Here is a 22066-nt window from a genome sequence, read left to right as displayed (position 1 = left end):
GGAGGAGGGCCAGGCCAGGGGAGGGAAGCAAGAAGGGAGGGTCCCCCCGCCCCGCCGCTGCCCCCCATGGGGACGGCCAGGCCTGGGCCCCACTTTGCACTTGGCCGTGGAGCTCCAGCCACTGTGGCACCCGGCTGGGGCCGTGGGATTACAGGAGGAGGGCGGAGGAGCAGGGGACGCGGAGAGCCCGCGAGGCCCGGGGGCTGCTGGCAGCCAAGGGAGGGGGTCGGAGAGGGGGAGTCACAGCTCCGGAGGAGGGGTCTGAACGGGAGGGGCTCCAGAGGCCCAGGGCGGCGGGCGGGGCTGCCTCTGTGGGGCGAAGCAGAGGACCGCTGGCACGGCTGGTGCCCCCCGCACCAGCATGTAGACCGCTGCAGCCCATCGTGCCCCTAGGAGGGCTGTTCTGGGCCTTGGCACGTCTTCAGTCATGGCACAGGGTGGGGCGGACAGGAGCAGATGACCGCAGGGTGCCTCAGGGCGGAGTGGGGCAGACCGAAGGGGCCCCTCCTGCAGCATGCAGGGCCCCGCCCTCCACACCCAGTGGAGCCGCAGGGTCAGGGCCCAGACCCCACCCTCGGGTCCCTCCCCACAGACCCCCCCCCCCACGCCCGCCGCCCTGGGAAGCCCCGGGAAGCCCGACGGAAAACCCCAGAGGCGGGGAGGGGGAGGTGGGGCGACCACTTCTCCCTCCCGGCCCCACCCTACAAAGGGCCCCAGGGCCCCGGGCCAGCTTCTGCCGGGTCCCCACCCCCAGCTCCCAAGATGCCAGGGTCCCTGGGCGCCGGAATCCACAGGTGCTCTCTGACCTCGACCTTTGCCCCCGCTGGTCCCCAAGGCAGGAGAGGGGTTGCGGGCACCGAAGGGCCAACTACTAGACCGTGCCCACCCCCGCTCCACTGGAAACCCAGGGGCCACAGCTGCGTGGTCCTCAGGCACAGGGGCAGCAGGAGGTCCCCAGTGGGCAGGCAGTGACCCTGGGCCAGGATGCAGCTGCCCTCTAGCTCCTACCAGCTTGGGAGGGGGCTGGGCTCGGGCCACAGGACAGAGGATGCCAGGGGGTGGCTCCAGGCATCTGGGGCCGTGTCAGGGAGGGAGGGTGGGCGAGGACCCAAGCCACTGCCCCTTTGTCCACTCAGGGCTGCGGCCCAGGCCCAGCTGCTGCCCAGTCACCTTCTGGGCGCGGCACCCAGGTGGGTGCAGCCCCTTAGTCCAGCAGAGCCCTCCTGCCACCCTGGGCCGGCCCCGGAGTCAGGCCCCTCACCCGTGAGAGCCGTGGGCAGGGCCGCAGGTCGCCTCCGTGGGGGTTGTGCGTCTGGAGGCCTAAGGGGGCGAGTCGGCGTCTCTGGGAGATGTCGTGGTCAGAAGACAGGGTGGACGCGGGGTGACAGTTAAAAGGCTGGAGCGGAAAGGCACCTGGGTGGAAACGGGCGAATCCCGGAGTCTGGGGCTCGCCCAAGAGTGACACCCACTTACCCGAGACGTTAACCTCGGGCGTCACTGGGTAAACCTCAGCGCCACCTTTGCAACTTTTCTGTAAATCTAAAATTATTCCAAAATGAAAAGGCTGTTTAGAAAGGGGGGTGGAGCTGGAGCTGGACCACCCTGCAAACCCCAGGGACAGGAGCAGACCCCCTTCGCTCCTCCACCTCCCCACTTGTGCCGGCAGGGTCTCTACCTCGGGCCCCCAGCTGTCGTTGCTCCCTGGGTGCCCCCAGAGGGCCCCCACTGCGGCTGAGCCCGGGCCCAGGGCAGCGACCCTACTGGTTTGTATTCCGCCGCTTCAGGTGCCCGTCCCCGGGCTCCCAGAACTCTGCCGACCCCATCCTCCCAAGCTTACCGTGGAGCCCCTCAGCCCACCCACCAAAGTGGGGTCCACGGGCACGGCCCTGGCGCCTTCCCCCACCCACCCTGTCTGAGCCTGGTCCCTGGTCCCTGGTCCCGACCCCTCGGGAAACCATCAGTCCAGCGGGAGAGGCAGTGTGCATGGGCTAATCCCTGCCCTTCCCCGGCGGTCCCCAGGCCAGACCCAGCGAGGCCACCCCCGGCAGAGTCACAGCTCTCACCCTCCTGACCGCTCGGTTATCGTCCCCCACACTTTTCAACAGCTGACGTTAAATGTCACTTTCTGACGTCGTGCGGCTGCCCCGGCTCCGACGGCAGCTCCTCCGAGGCCGGGATCGTCGCCCATTTTCTTTTCTTCCTGAAGCCCAGCACCCGCCCAGCACGGGCACAAGGGGGCCGGGGGAGCCGCGGATGCCAGCACGGGAAGTCGGTGCGGTCAGGGGGTGGGGGCTCTGAAGGTGCACGGGGTCCAGGTCACACCGGGGCGGGGCCCGGGGTGGGCGGGGGACAAGAGGCAGCCAAGCTGACCTCCCACCCCTCTCACTGTTCTGTCCACAGGGCTTCGCCTGCAAGAGCCGCGTAAACCGTGAGTACAGCTCAGGCCGAGGGGGACTCGCTGCCCTTCTGCTCCTCGTCACCCTGCCCTCCCGGGAGCCAGGTCTGCCAGGCGGCCGGGGTCTCCCTCCTGTGCAGGAAGAGCTGCCGCCACTGCCACCGCCCCTCCCCTAGCAGAGCGCCGCCCCCCTTCCCTGCCCACCGCCTGGTGCAGGAGGGCAAGCGCCCCGTCAAGCCCAGTCGTGGGCTTGCTGGACGTGGGAATCGTGCGTTCCTGTTTTCACGGAATTCATTGCTTTGCAATAAATTTCTCATATCACACTTTTTCATTTTTTCCCGTTGTAAAACGATATCCCATTTTAAAAATAGCTTTATTGTCTCTGCAGACACTATATTTCATCAAAAGGGGCATAAGAGATGCAAAATATATACGGCAGAAAGTGCAAATAATCTAGCTCCAAAGCCCCCATATAGACATAAACATTGTTTACATTAGGAAAACATTATTCTAGACACTTTTGTAGGCAAATATACTGTTTGTGGGATAAACATAACAAATATTTTATAGAGGTGAAATTACCTTATGCCATGTAAACTAAGTGTTTTATTTAATTTGACTTGACTGTAATAGGAAAAACTAAAGAAATGGTTAAACTTGAAGTGTTTCTTCACCTCAAGAGGTGTTGTTTCCTCGAGGACCCCTGCAAGGTTGAGGAGTGAGATTGTGACACAGGCTGCTGGGCCCCGAGCCGGGGACACGCCCCCACCCCAGGCAGCATCCCGTCACCGGTTTGTCCGACCAGCGGTCAGCGGTTGTGGGGTGTTGAATAGCATCAACTCGGCGGCAGTTCTGTCCCTGGACTCTCCCCGGAGGGTGAGAAGCCGAGGCCACCCTGGCATTTCTGCCGAGGGGCCTGCGGGGTTCTCCTCCGCCCCAGGCCATCCCTGGTCCAAGCCAGGCTCCGTGATGCCCGTTCTCCCATCTGATCTGACCTCAGTCACCTCCGCCTTCCATCACCTGCTTCCATTCATTTTTCTCTTTCTCAACGGCTTTTGCCATGATGATCTCAACTGTTCCAAGCCGGCAATTTAATTTCCAGCCACGTCTCCTGGTTCCTGCGTCCTCACCGTACTTATTTGTCCTGAAATTGGGTCGTCTGGCTCCTTGACTGGTCCTCGGCGGGCACGGCTCCGCTGAGCCTCCTGCCGTGTGATCCCCTGTCGGATCCCTTGTGTCACTGAAGCCGTGTCCTTGTCACAGTGGAGGTGCCTGAGGAAGAGTCCCCTCTATTCCTCCGTGACGTTTCCTTGCCTCCCACGTTCTGTGTTCCTTTCCCCCTCCCTTCTTCCATGTCTTTCCTCCATCCTTATTTTAATTTTTCCTACACTCCGTCTGACATGCTTTCCATCCTGGTCACACTTCGGCAGCTCCCTACAGACCCCTGGTTACTCAGGCTGGCTTCTCCTCTCTTCTGACCGCAGGTCCATGGTGTTTCCCCCAGGAGCTGTGTGCGAGGGCTAGGTGTCAGGACGGCCCCGGGCCTGGCTGGGGAGACAGGGGACTCGGCAGGCGGGTCCTGGGGGCCGGGGAGAGGTGTGGGGAGGGGCCCTCGGCTTCTGGGGGGCCCTGGGGCCGCCGCAGTCTCGTCCCTCCCACTCCTTCCCCCGCACGCCAGTCGGAGCGGTGACAATACAGGACACCCAGCCGGCCTCCTTCTCTCCGGACTCGGGGGAGGGGGGCTTGTCGAGAATTCCGAGACTGAGTCACCCCACGAGCAGGGCTTCTGGGGAGCGGGGTCGCCAGGCAGGGAGACACCACGGCATCTGGGTGATGCTCTGGCCTGTGTCCGTGTGCTTTGCCTGCTGCGGGGGCCGTTCTCTGGCTCTGTGGCATCTGTGGTTCTGGTCGTTATGGGGCAGGGGTTTCGTGAGGCCACAGCTTCCCCACCCCCACTCCCGTCTCAGTCTGTGTGTCTCTGATGACGCTGAGACCCGTGTGGTCTCCCCCTGTGCCTGACCCGCCCTGGGCCAGCGTGTGGGGGCGGTCACCCCGCGTCACAGAGAGTCCTTCCACTTTCTCAGTCTCAACCTCATGGTGTGAGTCACAGGTTTCAGTTTTGATGCAGCCATGTCTACAAGCCTCCCCCTTCATGGATTTTGTGGATATGGGGGGGTCTTTCAAGAAAGTCTTCCCAATCCTGAGGTCAGAGAGATTTTCTCCCTGTATTTCCTATATTTCTGTATTAAAGTTTTCTTTCTCAGATTTAGGTCTTTGATTCATCTAGAATGTATCTCCGTGTATGGTGTGAGGTAGGAACCCACCTGTGATCTTTTGCTACCTGGAAATCCGGCTGTGGCCGCACCACGTACTGGACGCCCACCACCCCGTCAGATTTCCACGCTGTGTGCACGGTTCCCTGACCCGCCCCTATCCCTGAGCGGGGTCACACTGTCTGAGTCCATATGGAGCTCAGCTAGATACTGATTTCTGGTGGGGCAAGCCCCTCTGGTTCCTTTCTTTCCTAAATTGTCCCGGGAGATGATGGTAGCTTCCCTGAATCCTCAGACCCAAGAGCAAGGATGTAAAACAGAAGTGGGGTCCACGCTCCCAGACCCCAGAGACGAGCCCCAGAGCCCCAGGCGGGAGCATCAGCGGGGTCTGTGCAGCAGGGAGTGGAGGGGTGTCTGAACCCCACAGACGGTGAGAATCGCTGGGGAGCACACCCCCCCCGAGGGGCTGCCCACCACTGCGGCAGGTGGGTGCAGGGACCCCTTGGGAGAGGCCCTGCACAGAGAAGCTCGGAGTGGCATCAAGGACAACAGAGGCAAGAAAAGAGCAGCTTCAGGTACGAAGGCAAGGGGGGAAAGAGCTAAGAAACTCAACAGCGATCCACCCTATTTTTAAACACTACCCAAAAGTGACAGCAGAGGGAGCTCTGCGCAGTCAGGAAAGCAGACCAAGTCTGCTAAGAGCTCTGGGAAACTGAATTCACGTAAATGTGGGCAACGGAAGACTGTCAAGGGCAAGTTCCAGACAAGTTATGATAATTAAAAAGAAAAGAAGGAATGGAATGATGTGCCGACAGGCAAAGGAGGTGCGCCAGAAGAGCATCCTGAAACCCACAAGTGTAACAGTTCATTTCAAAATGGCTTAGAATATTCAAGACAATGATACGTTAAAGAACGACGTGAACAAAAATTAGAAACGTTCGGAAACGAGGTGACTAGAAATAAAGGAAAAAATCATTGTATAAATGAAGACTGCATTGGAAGTAGTGAATACACCCAATATTAAATGCCTTGAGAGAAATAGCAGGTGAAAAGGAGATTTTTTTTTTAATCAAAAAGGAATGTCCTACTGTATAGCACAGGGAACTATTCAACATTCTGTGATAAATCATAATGGAAAAGAATACTTTAAAAAAAGAATGTATCTATACGTATAACTGAATCACTTTGCTATTCAGCAGAAATTAACACAACATTGTAAATCAACTATACTTCGACTTAAAAAAAGAATACGACTAAAATTTGAAAGGAAAAAAAATCAAAAAGAAATGTAAAAAGAGATAAAATGATGTGTGAATAATGGTAAATGTTACAGATAGTCAAAGAATGTCCGGAAGGCAGATGATATGAGACCCTAAAGAAAACCAAAGCAGCAGAACAAACACTAAAAACTACAGTTCACGGAGAACAAACATTTCTTTCTTGACAGTAGATATTGAAAAGGCAAACCATGAACTGGAGAATACCAGTCCTGGATACCACATCCAAAGTTATTCTAGTAAAATGGCTGGATTTTAAAGGGAAAGAGAAAAATCTTTGGGCCTCTCGGCAAAAAGAGCTGTACAATTTATAACAGAAAGAAAAGTACATCAGACTTTTCAAAGAGCGACATCTTAACGCTAGAAGAAAATGGACAGCAAAACCATAATACAGCTATGGTGCGTATAGACACAATACTGCATTATAATCACCAAACTTGCTAAGAGGCTAGATTTTAATTATTCCACAAAAGAAGAAACGATAATTATGTCACTTGATGGGGTGCCTTTGCTACGATGACAATTATTATTACAACATATAAATGCATCAAGTCAATATGCCGTACTCCTTCGATTTACACGATGTTATACGTCAAATATGTTTCCGTAAAAGAAAACTGACCTTCATGTATAAAGGTACAACAGGCGGGGACTCACGGACTATTGTCCCACGGCCCCTCCTGGGGACTCTCCGGGAGAACAAGCCTCGGGCAGCCAGACTGCAGGAGGGTCAGATAAGAAATGGGTGAGAATTACTACAGGGCTAGTTGCAAAACTGAGACTACCTGTGGAAAAGGAGACAGTGCGGTATTCACAGCTGTACGCTGATGGTGTAAAAATGGGGAGAGACTGAGAAAAGTCTACGCAAAGGCACGTTTCTGCTGTTTCCAGTCACCCCGGTGGTTTGTGCTGTGACCCAGACTCGTGTACGGCGTGTGCAGTACAGCAAATGGCAGTTAGGACATATTTTCATTCTATCCTCTCCTGTGTTCTTGAGAATCAAGCATGGAAGAAAGGAGATGCAGATGTCATGTAGAAAAGGTGCTGTAAAACCTTTACTCTGAATTGGTAACCTAAGTATGACCTCACGAGGTATTGCTTTAAACACGTTGCAGCTCTGTCCACAGAAAAATCCTAGAAACAACGACCAACACATAGTCATGAGCCTCCCTAGTGCTGTGGCCTTGAAATACCATTTTCACCAAAATAAACTGATTTCCAGTCTGGGGCAGAAAATGTACGAGAAGAGCCTGGGACATCTTGTCATTCCAGATGGAGGAAGCTCTCAAAGGCGGTGGTGACAGGTCTGCAGTACCTGGAGGCCAGAAGGAGCTCCCACCTGCCAAGAGGTATTGTTTGAGCTTCAAAAAAGAATACGGACTGCAATGAGTTGCAGCCCATACTTAAACCCATGCATTCTTAGCGGTACTGTTTAAAAAAAAAAAAAAAAAAGAATTGTTCGTCTCTGTGGATGACAGGGAACCAACTCACCTTGAAGATTGGGTAAATAAAGGGAAGGAATCAAGCCTCCATCGTGCCTTTCTTCTACAAATGCTCCCTTGGAACAATTACTCCAGCTAAGATATGGAAGCAAAACAACAGAATTATCGTATCACCATTTTGCGTCTCCCAGTGAATTGAGCGTCCGTGACAGCTGGCATTAAACATGGCCAAGGTCCAGACAGGACACGAAGGCATTCAACACCAGGTCTATTCCCACCGGAGACTCAACCCTCAGCCTTCCAATCTTCAATGGGAATTTTTGATTGTAAGTTTCCTGAAAATGTCAGCAGGCGTTTTCCGGTGTGTGTATTCTTCAACACCACCGAGCAATTAACTCAACTCTGACACTGTCTACTGGAGAGAGCCTCAGTTCCCACAGGTGAAGGGCTCAGTCCCACAAGACACCCCCACTTCGGGTGCCAGTCAAAAGTCCAGGTGTCACCAGCACTTCTGAGTGACCGGCTATAAATTGGAGACTCCCCGCCACCTGCTCCTCAGGTTCAATTAATTTGCTTGAGTGGCTCACAGAACCCAGAGAAACATTTTACCTACTAAATTACCGGTTTATTATCAAAGGATATAAGTCAGGAAAAGCCAGATGGAGGAGACGCCCAGGGCGAGGCATGGGGAAGGATGAGGAGTGTCCATGCGCTCGGACTTGTCATTTCCCCGTGTTCATCAACCCAGAAGCTCTCCGAACCTGTCCTTTTGGGGGTTTATGCAGGTTTCATTACAGAGGCATGGTTGATTAAATCATTGGCCATTGGTGATTGAACTCAACCTCCAGCCCCTCTCCCCTCCCCAGAGGTCTGGGGGGTGGGACTGAAAGTTCCAACCCTCTAATCCCATTGTTAGTTCCCCTGGCAACCAGCCCCCATCCTTAGGTGCTTCTAAAAATCACCTCATTAACAAACTAGGTGTGGTTGAAACAGGTTCGTTATAGATAACAAAAGACACCTTTATCACTCATCATTTAGGAAACTCCAAGAGCTTTAGGAGTTGTGTACCAGAAATGGGGACCAAGACCAAATATATATTTCTTAATATAAATCACAATATCACATGTTTTGCTTGGAATTGCACTGAATTTATTGACCAATTTGAGTCAGAAATGACATCTTATCCGAGGTGAGTCTTCTAACCATGAACATGGTATGCCTTTCCATCTTTGAGGAAGTTAGGTCTTCCTCGAAGTATTTATTTATGCCCTTCAGAGGTTGAAGGATCCATGAATGGGTTCCTTATTTTATCACATTTTCTAGTTGGTGTTTGTTGGTGTAAAGCTAGTTTTGTACATTAATCTTGCATCCACACACTTGTTACACTTTCTTTGTTATTTCTAGTAGATTTCCCACTGAGTCTCTTAAGTTTTTGTATATAGATAATCACATACTCTGCAAATAATAACAGTTTATAACCTACGTTTGTTTTTGTCCTTATGGAAGTGGCTCAAATCTCCAGGACAATGTTGAATGGGGAACCACTGTCTTAGTCCTGATATTAAATAGCAATGATTTCCAAAAACGTACCATTAAGGATTAGGTTTATTGGGCGTTTGGAGGAGATGCCCTCCATCTAGACAAGGAAGTGTCTTTCTTTTCCTAGTTTGATAAACCTTCTTTCATCATGGGTAGGTGTTAAATTTTATGAAAATTTTCTGTGTCTATAAAGATACAATTTTCCTCCTTTAATATTTTTAATGAGGTGATAGATTGTCTAATGTTGACCACACCTGCAGTACTAAAACAACTCCTATCTGGTCATGTTTAATATATTATTAAATCAATTTGCTAAAATGTTATTTAGGATTTTGCAGCTATATTCGTAAGTGGGGTCAGCTTATACTTTTACTTTTGTGTAAGCCTTAGAAAATTTAACCATCATCTCAGATATTGCCTCTGCCCCATCCTCTCCTTTCCTTCTGGAACCTCGATGGACACACCTCAGACATTTCACGTCTTTCTTCCTATTTCTCAGTCTCCCTTCTGCGTTTTCCATCCTTTGTCTCGTTGCTGATTTCTGTATCATCCACTGTGATCTTTCTCCCACTAATTCTCTCTTCAGTGATGTCCAACCTGCTCTCCAAACCATGTATTGCTTTTTAATTTCTGTTTCTGTGGGTTTTGTTTCTAGAAATTCTATTTGTTTCTTTCAAATGTGCTAGGTCCCTCTTTATAGTTTTTTCCCCTGCACATATTTTAATTTCTGTTTCTGTGGGTTTTGCTTCCAGAAATTCTATTTGTTTCTTTCAAACGTGCTAGGTCCCTCTTTATAGTTTTTTCCCCTATATTTTCAAGCCTATCCTTTTAGCAGGTTGGTCTGCAGTCTGTGTCCGACCTGTTGTAGCACTCCATGGACCCGTCCATGGCATGTCTCTGCTGGTTCTTTCTCTTGGTGCTTTGTTTCCCCAGCAACTTTGTTTATCACTAAATATATCTGCTCCAGGGAATTCCCCAGCGGTCCAGTGGTTAGGGCTCCGTGCTTTCACTGCCGAGGGCCCAGGTTTGATTCCTGGTTGGGGAACTAAAATCCCACAAGCCACGGGGTGTGGCCAAAAAAAAAAAATGTCTGCTCCATGCCCCTGAGAAATGATGCCTTCCCCACAGCCTAGGATGTGGCTGTGGTTCCAGGTTCCCCTTTGTTTCTGAGTGGCACCCAGGAGTGACATGTGACTATCAGGACCATTTCTAACTAAGTCATAGATTGAAGTTTCTTGGATCTTCCTGGGGGTGCAGACCAGGGCCGGGACCCAGCACCCAGGCCCACGGAGGCTGTGGGCTCTCCAGGAAGCTCCGCTGCCCCTGCCCTCCCACCACGCCCCAGGACTCGGGGAGGGGGCAGGGTTCTCCTGATTCCCCTCGCCGTGACGGGGCAGCCCTGGGATCCCCTGGTCTGGGCCGCACGCTTGGAGCCCTCAGCGTCCGGGCTGGGAGACGCCCCGGAACGCAGCTTCCTGTGCTCTGCGTCCCTCTGCCCTTCCTCAGGGTTAATACTGATGATCCTGATTCTTTATCAGCTCTCACAGGTTTTTTTTTTTTTTGAGGTACACGGGCCTCTCACTGCTGTGGCCTCTCCCGTTGCGGAGCACAGGCTCCGGACGCGCAGGCTCAGCGGCCATGGCTCACGGGCCCAGCCGCTCCGCGGCATGTGGGATCTTCCCGGACCGGGGCACGAACCCGTGTCCCCTGCATCGGCAGGCGGACTCTCAACCACTGCGCCACCAGGGAAGCCCTCTCACAGGTTTTTAAGAAGTTTTTTTACATGTATGTTTTTTTTCTCCAGCATTGTAAGTTGTTTTCAGTAGAATTGGTCCAAACAGCGTGGGCTACCGTAGGCTGGGAAATGGAACTCGCAACTTGTTTTTAAACAGACAGGAGTCCTTCTTTCTCCTGCTGCCCTCCCAGCATGAATTTAAATTCACCACCGTGTTCTACCCATTCCTGTGTTCACTGTTGCTTTCGTAACCCACTTCTTCCTTTTGAGTTCATATTTCTCCTTTTTAAAATACAGCTGTCAGGTCTTCTTTTAGGAAGCCTCTCTAAATAAGACCAAATATATTTACTTCTCCGTAAGTATTTATGATGAGTTTTGGGTTCACAATTCTTTCCACACAGTAGCAGTGAATTATTTTCCCCATTTTGAACCACAAATAATTTAGTGTTTCTGCCTCACTTTTTTTTTTTTTTTGGCCGCGCTGCACGGCATGCAGGATCTTAGTTCCCCAGGGATTGAACCCCAGCCCCTGCAGTGGGAGCGTGGAGCACTAACCACTGGACCGCCAGGGAAGTCCCCTGCCTCACTTTCTTCTATATACTGTCTCCTGTTTTGTGAGCTTAATTTGGGACAAGAGCCTGTTCTTATTTTTATTCATTTATTTACAACAAGCGACTTCTCCTTCGCATCCATTATACTTAACTATGTATTTCATCATTTCCCATGGTCACCACGCTCTTCTATGGCTCTACCTTTTTTTTTGGCTCTGATCCTTTCCTTGCTTGGCTGGAAGGTCTTTGTTTTTTTCCAGAAAAGGTCAAAAGTTGCAGACTTCTCATTTTCTGCGCAGAGGAGGAAGTTTTCACACGCATGAGAGAGAATTCTAAAGTACAATCGCTTCTTTCGAGAAGGCTGCCCACCGAGCTCTAAGGATGACCCTCAGAGCAAGGAAGCGTCAGGCTTGGGGACACAGTCCTCCTCGCCACCACGTTACGTGACGAATCCACCGGGCTTGACCACTAGCCCCTGTGGCCAGACAGGGACTCAGCTGTCTCCTGCAGGTGGCCTCTCCTCCAATTCCAGCCACTGCCCTGGGGTGCTGTCCCCCTCTGAGTCGTCCATCTGACCCCACACCTTAGGTACATCAGCTCCAAGATGACAGTGGGCGAAGGATGCAGTTGGGGGCCAGGCTGGGGGCAGGCCATCATTTAGATCTTCCACCAACAGGGAAGATTTTATCACCAACACTGTTTAGAACTGCCAGCGCGTGTTGATAAAAAAAGGCAGACCAACTACTCGCTGGCTTTATTATTTTTTAAACCTCCATCAGTCTGGGGGGAGGATGGTGGAAGCCTGCGGCCCCCTCCCCCAGTCTACCCCTCCTGCATTGAGGACAGACAGGCACCCATTTTATATTGCGTTGTTGGTTTCCTTATCATTGAATTTGGAAAGTTCTTCATAGATTCTGAACACAAGTTCCTTAGCAGGTGCATGATTTGCAAATATTTCCCCCCAATCTCTGACTTATCTTTTCACTCCTTACCAGGGTCTTTCAAAGAGCAGAAGTTTTAAAGTTTGATGAAATCCAATTTATTCATTTTTTTCTCTTGTGGGTCACGGTTTCAGTGTTGTATCTAAGAATTTTTTGCCTTACCTAAGGTCACAGAGATTTTTATTGAATAAAAATGTGTTTTCTTTTAACAGTTTTATAGTTTTAGGTTTTACATTGAGGTTGACGGTCCATTTTAGGTGACCTTTGTATGTTGTGAAAGGTGGACAGAAGCGCATTGTTTGCCTGGCGACACCAGTTGATCCAGCACCATTAGCTGAAAAGACTACCCTTTTCCCTCTGAGTTCCCGGCATGTTTGCTGAGAATCAGTCGTGCATATGTGGGCAGGGATAGGATGCTAGGCGGGCGGGGTTTGTTTCTCAGTCCTGCAGGGTCTTTGTCCCCATCATCTTCTCACTTGCGTTGCTCCCGAAAAGAATTCTGCACCTTCCTTACCTTGGTTCCTCTGCACATCACATGTCTTTTTTCCTCTGGTGGCTTTTACAGTTTTCTCTTTACCACTGGCTTTGAGCAAACTGATCCTGGTGTGCCGTGTAATTTCTTCATATTTCTTATCATTCATCAGGCTTCTTGGATCTGTGAGTTTATAGTTCTCACCAAGTTTGAAAATTTTCTATCGTTTTTTCAAGTTTTTTCATTCCCTCATTCCTTCTGGGACCCTAACCACACATACATTAGGTCACTTGAAGTTGTCCTACAGCTCCCCAATGCTCTGTTCTATTATTTCCTCACCACTGTCACCACCACCTTCACCATCATCATCAACACAACTTCACCATCGCCACAATCTCTCTCCATCTACTTTTGGATGTTTTCTGTTGCTATGTCAAGTTCTCCAGTGTTTTTTTTTCCAATGGCTAATCTGTTATTAAACCAGCTGTTGTATTTTTCATCTCAGGCACTGTAGTTTTCATCCCTAAAAGTTGGATTTGGGTTTTTTTTTTTAATATCTTTCATGTCTAACATGTGGAATACAGTTACAGTAACTGTTTGAATGTTCCTGTCTACTAATCCTAACATCGCTGTCGGTTTTATTTGATTTTCCCCCTCATTCTGGGTTATGTTTTCCTGATTCTTTGCATGGCTTGTAATTTTCTATTATATGGTAGACATGGTGATTTTTACCTGTTGTGTGTCGGATATATACCTTTATCCATACAAATATTCTTGAGCCATTTCTGAAATACAGTTAAGTTCCTTAGAAACAGGTTAACCTTTGGGGGTCTTTAAGATTTGTTAGGCGAGGCCAGAGCAGTGCTCCATCTAAGGCTAGTTATTCTCCTACAGAAGCAAGACTCTTGCCTACGGTGTACCCGGGGCCCCGTGAATCACGAAGTCCCCAGTCTGGCTGGGAATGGGGATAGTCCTGGCCCCGGGTGCGGACAGGATGCTGTCCCTGCAAACCCCTTGGGCTTCTCCTCTTCCTGCAGCCCCTCACGTCCATGTGCTCATCCGCTCTCTGCCGAACACGCATTCCCCTGCTCTCTCTGCATCATCCCTCCTCTTGTGCTCATCCTGCAAACTCTGGCCACTTCCGTCTGCCCCATTTCTCCACTTCGGGAGGGTGTCAGGGGTCCCAAATTCCCCCTCCCTCTGCCACAGCCTGGAAAGGCTCTCAAGACAGCAGGGCCCTCGTTGGGCTCCCCCGTCTGTCCCCATCCCTCGGGCATGGCCGTCTGTCCCCATCCCTCGGGCATGGCCGTCTGTCCCCGTCCCTCGGGCATCACCGTCGGTCCCCGTCCCTCGGGCATGGCCGTCTTTCCCCGTCCCTCGGGCATGGCCGTCTGTCCCCGTCCCTCGGGCATGGCCGTCTGTCCCCGTCCCTCGGGCATGGCCGTCTGTCCTTCCCCACGTCCGGTGTCTTGAGACTGTATCTTGTCTGGTTTCCAGGCTGCTTCAGGCTCGAGGGAAAATCTGACCCCTGTGACTCCATCTTGGCCACAGTGGGATCCACAGCGCTGGGTTTCTTTCCCAGGAACATTTCAGACCTCGTAGTTCCTGCTGCCTCTTTGAGTTGTTTCTGATACGGTCCAGGCGGGGCTCTGTTGAGCGACGGGCCAGCGCGTCCGTCCGTGTCTCAGCCGCGGTGCCTCTGCCCCCCTTCTCCAGGGTCTCGGTGGTCAGCCACCGTGGTCCGTGGGGATGCCTCATTCCTGCTCCACTTTCTCTGCAGCGAGGAAGCCTTTGGTGCGCCCTCGGCCTCTGCTTCCCCCCATCACGTGCATTCAACAGTTCCACCTGGTCCCACCCGTGTCCCCTCTCCTCCCGGCATTTTCGTCCTTTACTTCCCCTTGACTGTCAGCCCAAGAAGCTGGTCTTCCTGACATGCTCCCGGCGTTCGCCTGGGGCCCGGGCCCCCTGGAGGCACCGCTGAGCACACACACCTCCCCTTCCTGGGCGCACTGTCCCGCCCGGGGTTACTCCCCAGTCTGACACGTCACCAGGCGTGAACGCCACGGCCCTGAGCGCAGCAGAGAACCTGGGCTGCCAACTCCGTGGGGCGCGGGGCTCCCTGGGGTGTGGTGGCTCCCGTGGAACCAACGCCCCTCCCCGGACCTGAAGCGTCCGCCGGCGAATCTGCAGAGCCACGGCCGAAAACACTGCTCGGCCCCCGCGCCTGAACGTGAGAGCCCAGCTCCCTGCACAGCCCTTGGTCTGGCCGCAGTTTCCGGTGCCCTGACCGAGGCCGTCGGGGCCAGGCCCACCTGGGCGGGCGCAGCCGCCTGCCGGCGGTCAGGGCCTTAGGCGGCAGTGCCCTTGAGGTCAGGCCCCCCGTGCCCCCAGCACACCTTTGCTGTCGCCCATCTTTGTTGTCCGTGGGGCCCGCCAGCTTGCCGAGGGGGGCTCCTCTGCCCCCTTGCTGGCCAGGCGGGGGCCCACTCCTGGCGCCCAGCGGCCATCTCTGAGCATGGCTCAGGGTGGCCCACCACTCACCGGGGGCCTGGTTCCCTGACTGCACTGGGGCAAGTAGGGAGCACTCTCCCCGCGACTGTGCAGCCCCAGAGCCCCCCTCCCCCACCCCCACCCCACCACCCAAAGAGCCTTACCCAGGCCCTGGGAACCGTGGTACTCACTCTCCTTCTCCCCTCCCCAGGAAATATTTTCAACAGCTTCTGCCGCAAGCCCCCCACGTCCATGTCCGGGTCCGTCCTGGAGGCCCTGACCCTCTCCACTGCCATGAAGTGTGCCCCCCCCGACGGCTGCTCCCTGTTCCTGCGCGTCAAGGCCTCTCTCACGCTGCATGGTGACCATGATGGTGGTGACACCCAGGAAGTGGGGTGGTGGGCTCAGGGCTCCTCTAATCCCCGTGACAAGCCGGGGGTGGGGTGGACCAGGGAGACCCTGCTAACTGCCCTTCACAGAGGAGGGGAGGGAAGGGCTCTGACAGCCCTGCCGGCCCCTCCCTCCACCCAGAGGGCCTGCGGGGCCTGGAGGCCTGCTCCATGAGCCTGGACACCCAGGAGATACAGTGCCAGAGCGTGCGGGTCCCGAGGGCCTCCCGCCGGCTGCAGGTGGGGCAGCAGGTGAGACCAGGGTCTGACCCGGACTTGCGGGTCCAGCCCCAAGCCGGTGCCGGGCAGCTGCACCTGTCCCCTGGCCTGCTCCCGGCTGCCCTCCCCTCTTGGCCACCTGATCCATAGACCGTCCTGGGGCTCTGCCACCCCAGGCCCAAGGAATGGGTGCCCCTCCTCCTCTGCCCCAGACCCTGGGTTCCAGCTGTGCGGTGTGGAACTGGCCTGGCCATGGGTGGGTGGACAAAGGTCCCAGCTCCACCAGTTCCCACCCGTCCCTGCCCAGCTCCAGGTGCACTTTGACTGCTTTGAGGTGAGCGTGGCCCAGAGCCTCTACGTCACCCTGAGGACTGTCCCCCACTTCTGCGGGGTCCAGCTGGACGAGCGGTACCATGTGGAAGGTGGGCCGGCGCGGGTACAGCTGCCATCCAGCTTCCCGGGACTGATTCAGGGCGGGACTCACCCAGGGCAGGGGGCAGGGCCCACGCTGGACGGCTCCCAGCAGTGCATTTGGCTCAATTCAGTGTCTCCGTTTCCCTGGAGAGGAAGGCCTTCTGGAAACCACACGGGCAGAGGCCCAGCTGGGGGGCGGCCCCTGGTGCAGAGCGGGCTGGGCCCAACACTGCCTCTGTCGTTCGCAGACTGCGCAGACGAGGACGTAGGGAGGAACGTGCCCGACTGCTTTGGTGAGGCCCCCTCCCCGGGTGGGACCTGGGCCCCATGGCTCCTGGGAAGCCTCTCAGATGGTGGCAGACACCCACGGGCCTCCCACTGGGCTCTTCTGCCCTCCGCACTCGGGAAATCATGATGGGTCCTCAGGTGGGAGACCCCCAAAATACCGGGGTCTGGCAGGGGTCACCACCTGGAGGCTGTCAGCACAAGGGAGCCCTGTGCCTGGTGACCTCTGGCCCCAGTGTGACCTCACCTGCTTCCCTTCCACAGCTGGGAAGCTCTCCTACTCGGTGGACCGCAGCCGCAAGGTCATTCTGGTACAGGTGCCAGAGTCAGGGGGCCCCGACTACCACGACTACTACGTGCGGCTCTGCCTCAAGTGGTTCACCTGCGAAGACGCGGGCGCCCCAGTGCGAGTGAGCCCCGCCCCCGCCCCGGCCCCGGCCCGGCCCCGCCTCTGATCCTCGCTGGCCGCCCGCCCACGGTGCCTTCACTCCCCTGCAGGTGACAGCGAACGGGGTCTCCCGGAGGGTCTCTCTGCCCTACAAACAAGAGTTGTCGTGCCTGTGCCTTGAGGTCAGTGAGGATGTGGCCTTGACCGCCGGGAGTGGACAGAAGGATGGGCAGACCCTGCGCTGACCCCAGTCCCTCCCGCAGGGCTGGTCCGCGACGCCTGACGCCGTGCGGATCCAGACCTGCCCCTTCGAAGATGGCAAGTGCCCCGTGGTGCCAGGGGGAAGGAGGGGGGAGCGAGGAGAGAAGGGTGGGAGATGGGAGGGTCAGAGGTGCCCAGCAGGGTAGGGGCTGGCCTGTCCAGCTGGGACGGCTGACTCGAGCGGGGGTGAGACGGGGTGGGGGGCAGGCCCAGCCTCAGCCCTTGAGCCTGCTTCGGACGGCAGGCAGCCAAGTGTGTTCCAGGCAAGCCCTCCAAGGCGGCAGAGCCTGCGCGTGGACATGAGCGTGCAGGAGAGCGCGTGTCGGCGGTGCACTAGCACGCACGTGTCGCAGCCAGGCCACCTGGAAGAGCCCAGGCTGCCGGGAGGGGCTCCGGGAGGGGCTCCCGGAGGGGTGCGGGGTGCTCACAGAACACACACACAGACTCGGGTCAGGCCCAGAGCCCCCAAGAGAAGGCACCTGGGTCCTGGGCCAGCCCGATGGTTACTCTAGCAGGTGCTCAGTCCCGTGGCCCACGGGCGGCTGGGGTAGCGCCAGCTGATGCCAGCCCTGGGGGAGGGTCCCTGCAGACACGGAGACACTGTGGGACGCCATCCACTACCACCCGGGGAGCCAGGAGCTGAGTTGGGAGCCTGCCTGTCCCATGAGTGGCCGTGTGAGTCTGTGCTGGCGCCCAGGGCCAGGGCCCCAGTGCCTGGAGCTGGAGCAGTCCAGCCGGCCTGCACACAGCAGGGTGAGTGCCCCCCAGGCAGGGATGGGGCGGGGATGGATGGCCAGGGCCCTGACCTGAGCGCCCCTCAGGTGCAGTACCCTCTTGTGGACACCCAGCCCCAGCTCTGCCTGAAGGTGAGTGGGCCAGTCCGCAGCCCGCCTCGTGCACTACCAGGGCTTGGGGAGGGGGCCCAGGGCATTGGGGCAAGGGGCCTGCAGCCACATATCCCCCTGTGCCTTGTCCAGCCCTGGGTCCAGCTACTCAGTGGCCCCTCTAATCCCCTCCTGGTCCCACGGGGGCGGGGCAGGGGCAGTGTAACCAGTCCCAGAGGGCCACGAAGGAGGCCCGCCTGTCCCGGCCCCCACCCACCCCCTGTCCCTGCACACGCGGCCACACCCCGTCCCTCGGCCTCCCTGCAGTTCTCCACGAGCCTGGGCTTCCCGGTGAAGTGCCCTTTTGAGCAGCTGCGCTTCCCAGGTGAGCCCCCCGTGGGGCGGGAGGGAGGCCGGCTGGGGCCGTCGCAGGGCGGCCGCAGCAAAGAAGGCCCTTTGCTTGTGTAAATGCCTCTTGGTCGGGGAGGGGGGGGCAAGACGACAGGGTGCGGTCACTTGTGGGGTGGCGTGCTGGGCCTCACCCCTGCCCCCCGCAGCCTGGAAGATGACCGTCCAGCTGGCGCCCGCTCCGGGCCACCTCCGGGTGGCCTTCTTCTCGCCCAGCCCTGCCCGCTTCCAGGTGTGCCTGTGTCACCGAGGGAAGATGTGGCCCCCCGCGTGCCGCCGGCTGCTCCAGGCCACCCCCATCCCTGCGGTGAGCTGGGTGTGGTGGGCACCGTCCTGGGGACCTGGGGGGGCGTGCTGACCCCTTCAGTTCCCCACAGTCCCCAAGCCAGCCCTGGTGGGGAGGGTGCTAAGACGGCTCCGCAGGGACGCAGAGGAGCCTGGTCTGCACCCCCGCTGCCCGTGACCCACCCCTCCCCCGCTCAGGGTGACCCCACAGAGGACCCTGCGGTGGCCTTTGTGGACATTCCCGGGGACCAGGCCTGCGCACCCGGCACCTGCATCCAGGTGGGTGGTGCTGTCCTGCCCACCTCCTCCACTCCCAGACCTCAGGGGAGCCCCCGCCTCCCCAGAGCTGCCCTGGGTGCCCCTCCAGCTACGCAGTCCCTCCAGCCGGTGCCTCTGGGGAATGCGGGCGGAGCTCAGGGAGCGGCTGCAGGCTGTGCTGACCCGCTCTCGCTCTCGCTGCCTTCGACCCCGGCCTGCAGGGCAGAAGGACCGACATCCAGTTCTCCGTCCCCCAGCAGCTGTGCGACCTCCAGTGCGGTGAGCACCGGGGCCAGGCCTCAGCCAGAGGGGGCAGGGAGGACAGGCCCTCGGGGGGCTGCAAGAGGCAAGGGCTGGACCCCAGACTGGCCCCTGGAGCCCCGTCTCCCATGTTGGAGTGGGGGCGGGGTGCACGGCACAGTAGACTGGGGCTCGGCAGGCGACAGAGGGGCCACCTGCCTCGGAGTCAGGCCCGGCCCCGCCCTGACTTGGGCGGTCAAGTCCGCCCCAGAGCCTCCTAGCACCCAGCCGGGTCCCACGGTGTCAGGTGCGCTGCGTCTCCTCCCTGACTGCTCGGACCCCAATCAGGGCTCTGGTTCCAACTGTGCAGGAACGCGATGTCCCCAGCCCACCCTTCGCCCAGCCAGCCACGGATGAGCCTAACCCTGCAGGGCCTGGGTGTGGCCCAGCAGGGTGGCTCCTGCCCGGGGGTGGGGTGGGGGGGAGGGGGTGGGGGGGGTGGGGGTGGGGGGTGGGGGTGGGGGGGGGACGACACCAGCGCAGGGTGAGTGACAGCAGGCACAGCCACCTGCAAGCACAGAACCTCTCCTGTTAGCTGTGGAGAGTGGACCCCCTGGTCACGGGGGGAGCATTCCGGCGCCCAGGGCTCTCGCAGCCTTTCTGCACGTGGGCAGCTGGGTAGGTCTTGAATGGCCTCTGAACTCAGCTGAGTCACAGCAATTCCAGGGCAGCCCCAGTCCTGCCCGCCTTCCCCCGGGAAATGCCCCGGGGCCCGCAGAGGCTCCTCACGCCTGTATCCCCCAACTGCCCCCCACTCCCTGACCCAGCAGAGCTTTTCAGCCGAGTCTGGGTCCCATTCCCCAGCAAAGGTCACCTCCAGCAGATCACAGGTCAAAGGGGCGATGGTCACCCCTAGGGGCCTCATGTCTGGGCTGGGGCTCTAATACCTGCCAGCCAGGTGGCCCAGTGGCTGGCCTGGGGCCACGGCTGGAGCCCCAGTGTTATGCTGGGCGAGTCCCAGAGTCCCAGGAAGCAGTGAGAGTGACTGGGCCCAGCTCAAGTGGTGGGCACCTGGGGGGCATACTGCCCTTGGGGTCTGGGCGGACTCCCCCGGAGACGGGACCCTTGCCTGCCGCGCGGGCACTGGCTCAGCTGCACTGAGCAGTGCACCCTGAGCGACTGGGGTCTCGGACCCCTCTCCTGCCTTCCACTGCACAGGCAGGGCTGGGCTGGGGACGGCTGTGCCCCCAGACGAGGGTGGCACTGGGCCGCCTGAGCCAGCCCCCCATTCCTGTCTCCCCAGCTGCCACCCAGGGGACAGCAGCCTGAGGCCACGTGTCTCACCAGGAAGAAGCAAGTGCTAGGGCCAGATTGCTGGGACGTGGTGAGTGGCAGCTCACGCCTGGGCACGCCAAGCCTCTGTGAAGGCTGGGCCTCAGAGCAGGCGGTGGGGCGGGTCTCACCTGGCCCCAGACCGTGGCACCTATGTGCCTCAGCTCTCCAGAGGCCTGCGGCTCCCGCGGGCCCTTGGGCCATGCCGGGGCTTCCAGTCAAGGACCTTCAGCCCCTCTGAACCCCCCGAGTGGGGTCCAAGAGAACGGCTGGGTGGGATGCGCCCTTCCCCGGGTGGCCCAGCCCCTGACCTGCCCAATCGCAGCGTGGTCCCGGCTCCCTCTGGACAACTGGGGGCACGGCCTGCACCCCTGGTCCTGAGGACAGTGTTCTCTGAAGTGCAGAGTGTGGCCGCGCCCCTTCTGTAGCTGGGCGGGTCTGGGGGCCGGGACATGCCCACAATGGCCGGGCTCCACATACCGGGTGGCCCCCTGCTGCCCAGGCTGGGCCTTCACTGGCCCCCCAGTGTCCCTCACACAGCTCTCCCTCGACCCTTCAAAGACTCTGCTAAGAGCTCGAGGGAGCCCACGGCCCGAACACCACCCTGCACCAGCCCCCCGCAGAGCTCAGGCCACCTTCCACTCCCCAGGCCCCCAGCGAGGCCAGTCCAGTGAGGGCCGGCTGCTTCCGTTGGCCTCAGGGGCCACGTGCCAGGACGAACCATTCTCAGACAGTCACACTCCCTGAGGGCCACTATGTGCCATCTGTGCTCAGGGACCACAGGGGGACCCTTGACCCTGCAGTGTCACATCCGTGTCCCAGGCCAGGGGTCACCCAGCAATTGGCCGGCTGGGTCTGCCCTCCCAGGACCCTCCTGCCGGCTCACAAGGACCACCGGGCCACACCTCCCGAGCTGTGTCTGGGGTCATCTCCACGAGACCACGGTGCATCCAGGCCCCGCCCTGGACGTCAGCTGCGCTGCGTCTGCAGATGTGCCCCTACACCCAGGCCCTGGCTGGGCTGTCCCTCCTTCAGCCGGACACAGTCCACCGGGCCTTCTCCTATCCCTCTCTCAATGGGGCCTGCTGCCCCCAGCCGACTAGGGGGGCAGGCAAAGCCAGCATGGCCCCTCGCTCAGTAAACACTTGTCCACCTGGCTCGCCTCTTTCCTTGACGACAGAGATGGGGTCTGCAGGGCAAGGTGGCCCTTAGGGTGGGGTTGGGAGGACCACGGGCCTGGGCTTACCTCCTAAAACGAGATGGAGGTCAGGACTGCAGCTGGGGCGAGGGTGGAGCCACGGACACGGGCGGAGCCTGCCGCCCTCCGCCACGTACAGCCCCGCCTGTATCGCAGGACATCCCCAGGCTAGGAACTCCAACAGCCCCACAGCCGCCCCCGTGGGTGGGGGGAGAGTGGCGCCCACAGGCGGGTCAGGGCCACCCCGTGCCCACTCAGCCCGCAGGCCCGCCCCCTGACGATTGGCAGGGGCTGAACCACCCCTCAAGCCCCAGGCTCCCACTCCCCTACCCCAGCCAGGCCCGGTCCCCTGCCCAAGGGCCCCCTGGAGACCCCTGTCTGCCCCAGGTGTCCCCTCCCCATCAAGGCACCCGGGAGGGTGGGGGACCAAGGTCCCAGCTCTGGCTGGGG

At 57.6% G+C, this 22066-nt stretch overlaps 1 protein-coding gene across 5 annotated transcripts in view; it reads left to right on the top strand.

The window, feature by feature from the left end:
* The window catches only part of IL17REL (interleukin 17 receptor E like), a 37839-nt gene extending 16265 nt beyond the window's left edge, over positions 1 to 21574 (top strand). Inside the window, exons 2-16 of one of the 5 annotated variants that reach the window (XR_010932716.1) lie at positions 15327 to 15476; positions 15647 to 15756; positions 16031 to 16145; positions 16386 to 16430; positions 16687 to 16832; positions 16921 to 16992; positions 17074 to 17128; positions 17661 to 17824; positions 17893 to 17937; positions 18223 to 18280; positions 18453 to 18610; positions 18787 to 18867; positions 19068 to 19125; positions 20390 to 20470; positions 21286 to 21574. Coding sequence is in view for 2 of the 5 variants with exons in the window: in XM_067698453.1 (XP_067554554.1) it covers positions 15368 to 15476; positions 15647 to 15756; positions 16031 to 16145; positions 16386 to 16430; positions 16687 to 16832; positions 16921 to 16992; positions 17074 to 17128; positions 17661 to 17824; positions 17893 to 17937; positions 18223 to 18280; positions 18453 to 18610; positions 18787 to 18867; positions 19068 to 19125; positions 20390 to 20415 (1242 nt within the window). In the remaining 3 variants the exon portion in view is untranslated. Of the gene's footprint in view, positions 1 to 15326; positions 15477 to 15646; positions 15757 to 16030; positions 16146 to 16385; positions 16431 to 16686; positions 16833 to 16920; positions 16993 to 17073; positions 17129 to 17660; positions 17825 to 17892; positions 17938 to 18222; positions 18281 to 18452; positions 18611 to 18786; positions 18868 to 19067; positions 19126 to 20389 lie in introns of all 5 variants that reach the window. The other 4 variants (XR_010932715.1, XR_010932717.1, XM_067698453.1 and 1 more) reach the window with 4 other exon arrangements.
* The last annotated feature ends 492 nt before the right edge of the window (positions 21575 to 22066 follow it).

The sequence above is a fragment of the Pseudorca crassidens genome, chromosome 11, assembly GCF_039906515.1.
Source record: "Pseudorca crassidens isolate mPseCra1 chromosome 11, mPseCra1.hap1, whole genome shotgun sequence".
Lineage (NCBI taxonomy): Eukaryota > Metazoa > Chordata > Mammalia > Artiodactyla > Delphinidae > Pseudorca > Pseudorca crassidens.
This window is presented reverse-complemented; position numbering and strand designations above follow the sequence as displayed.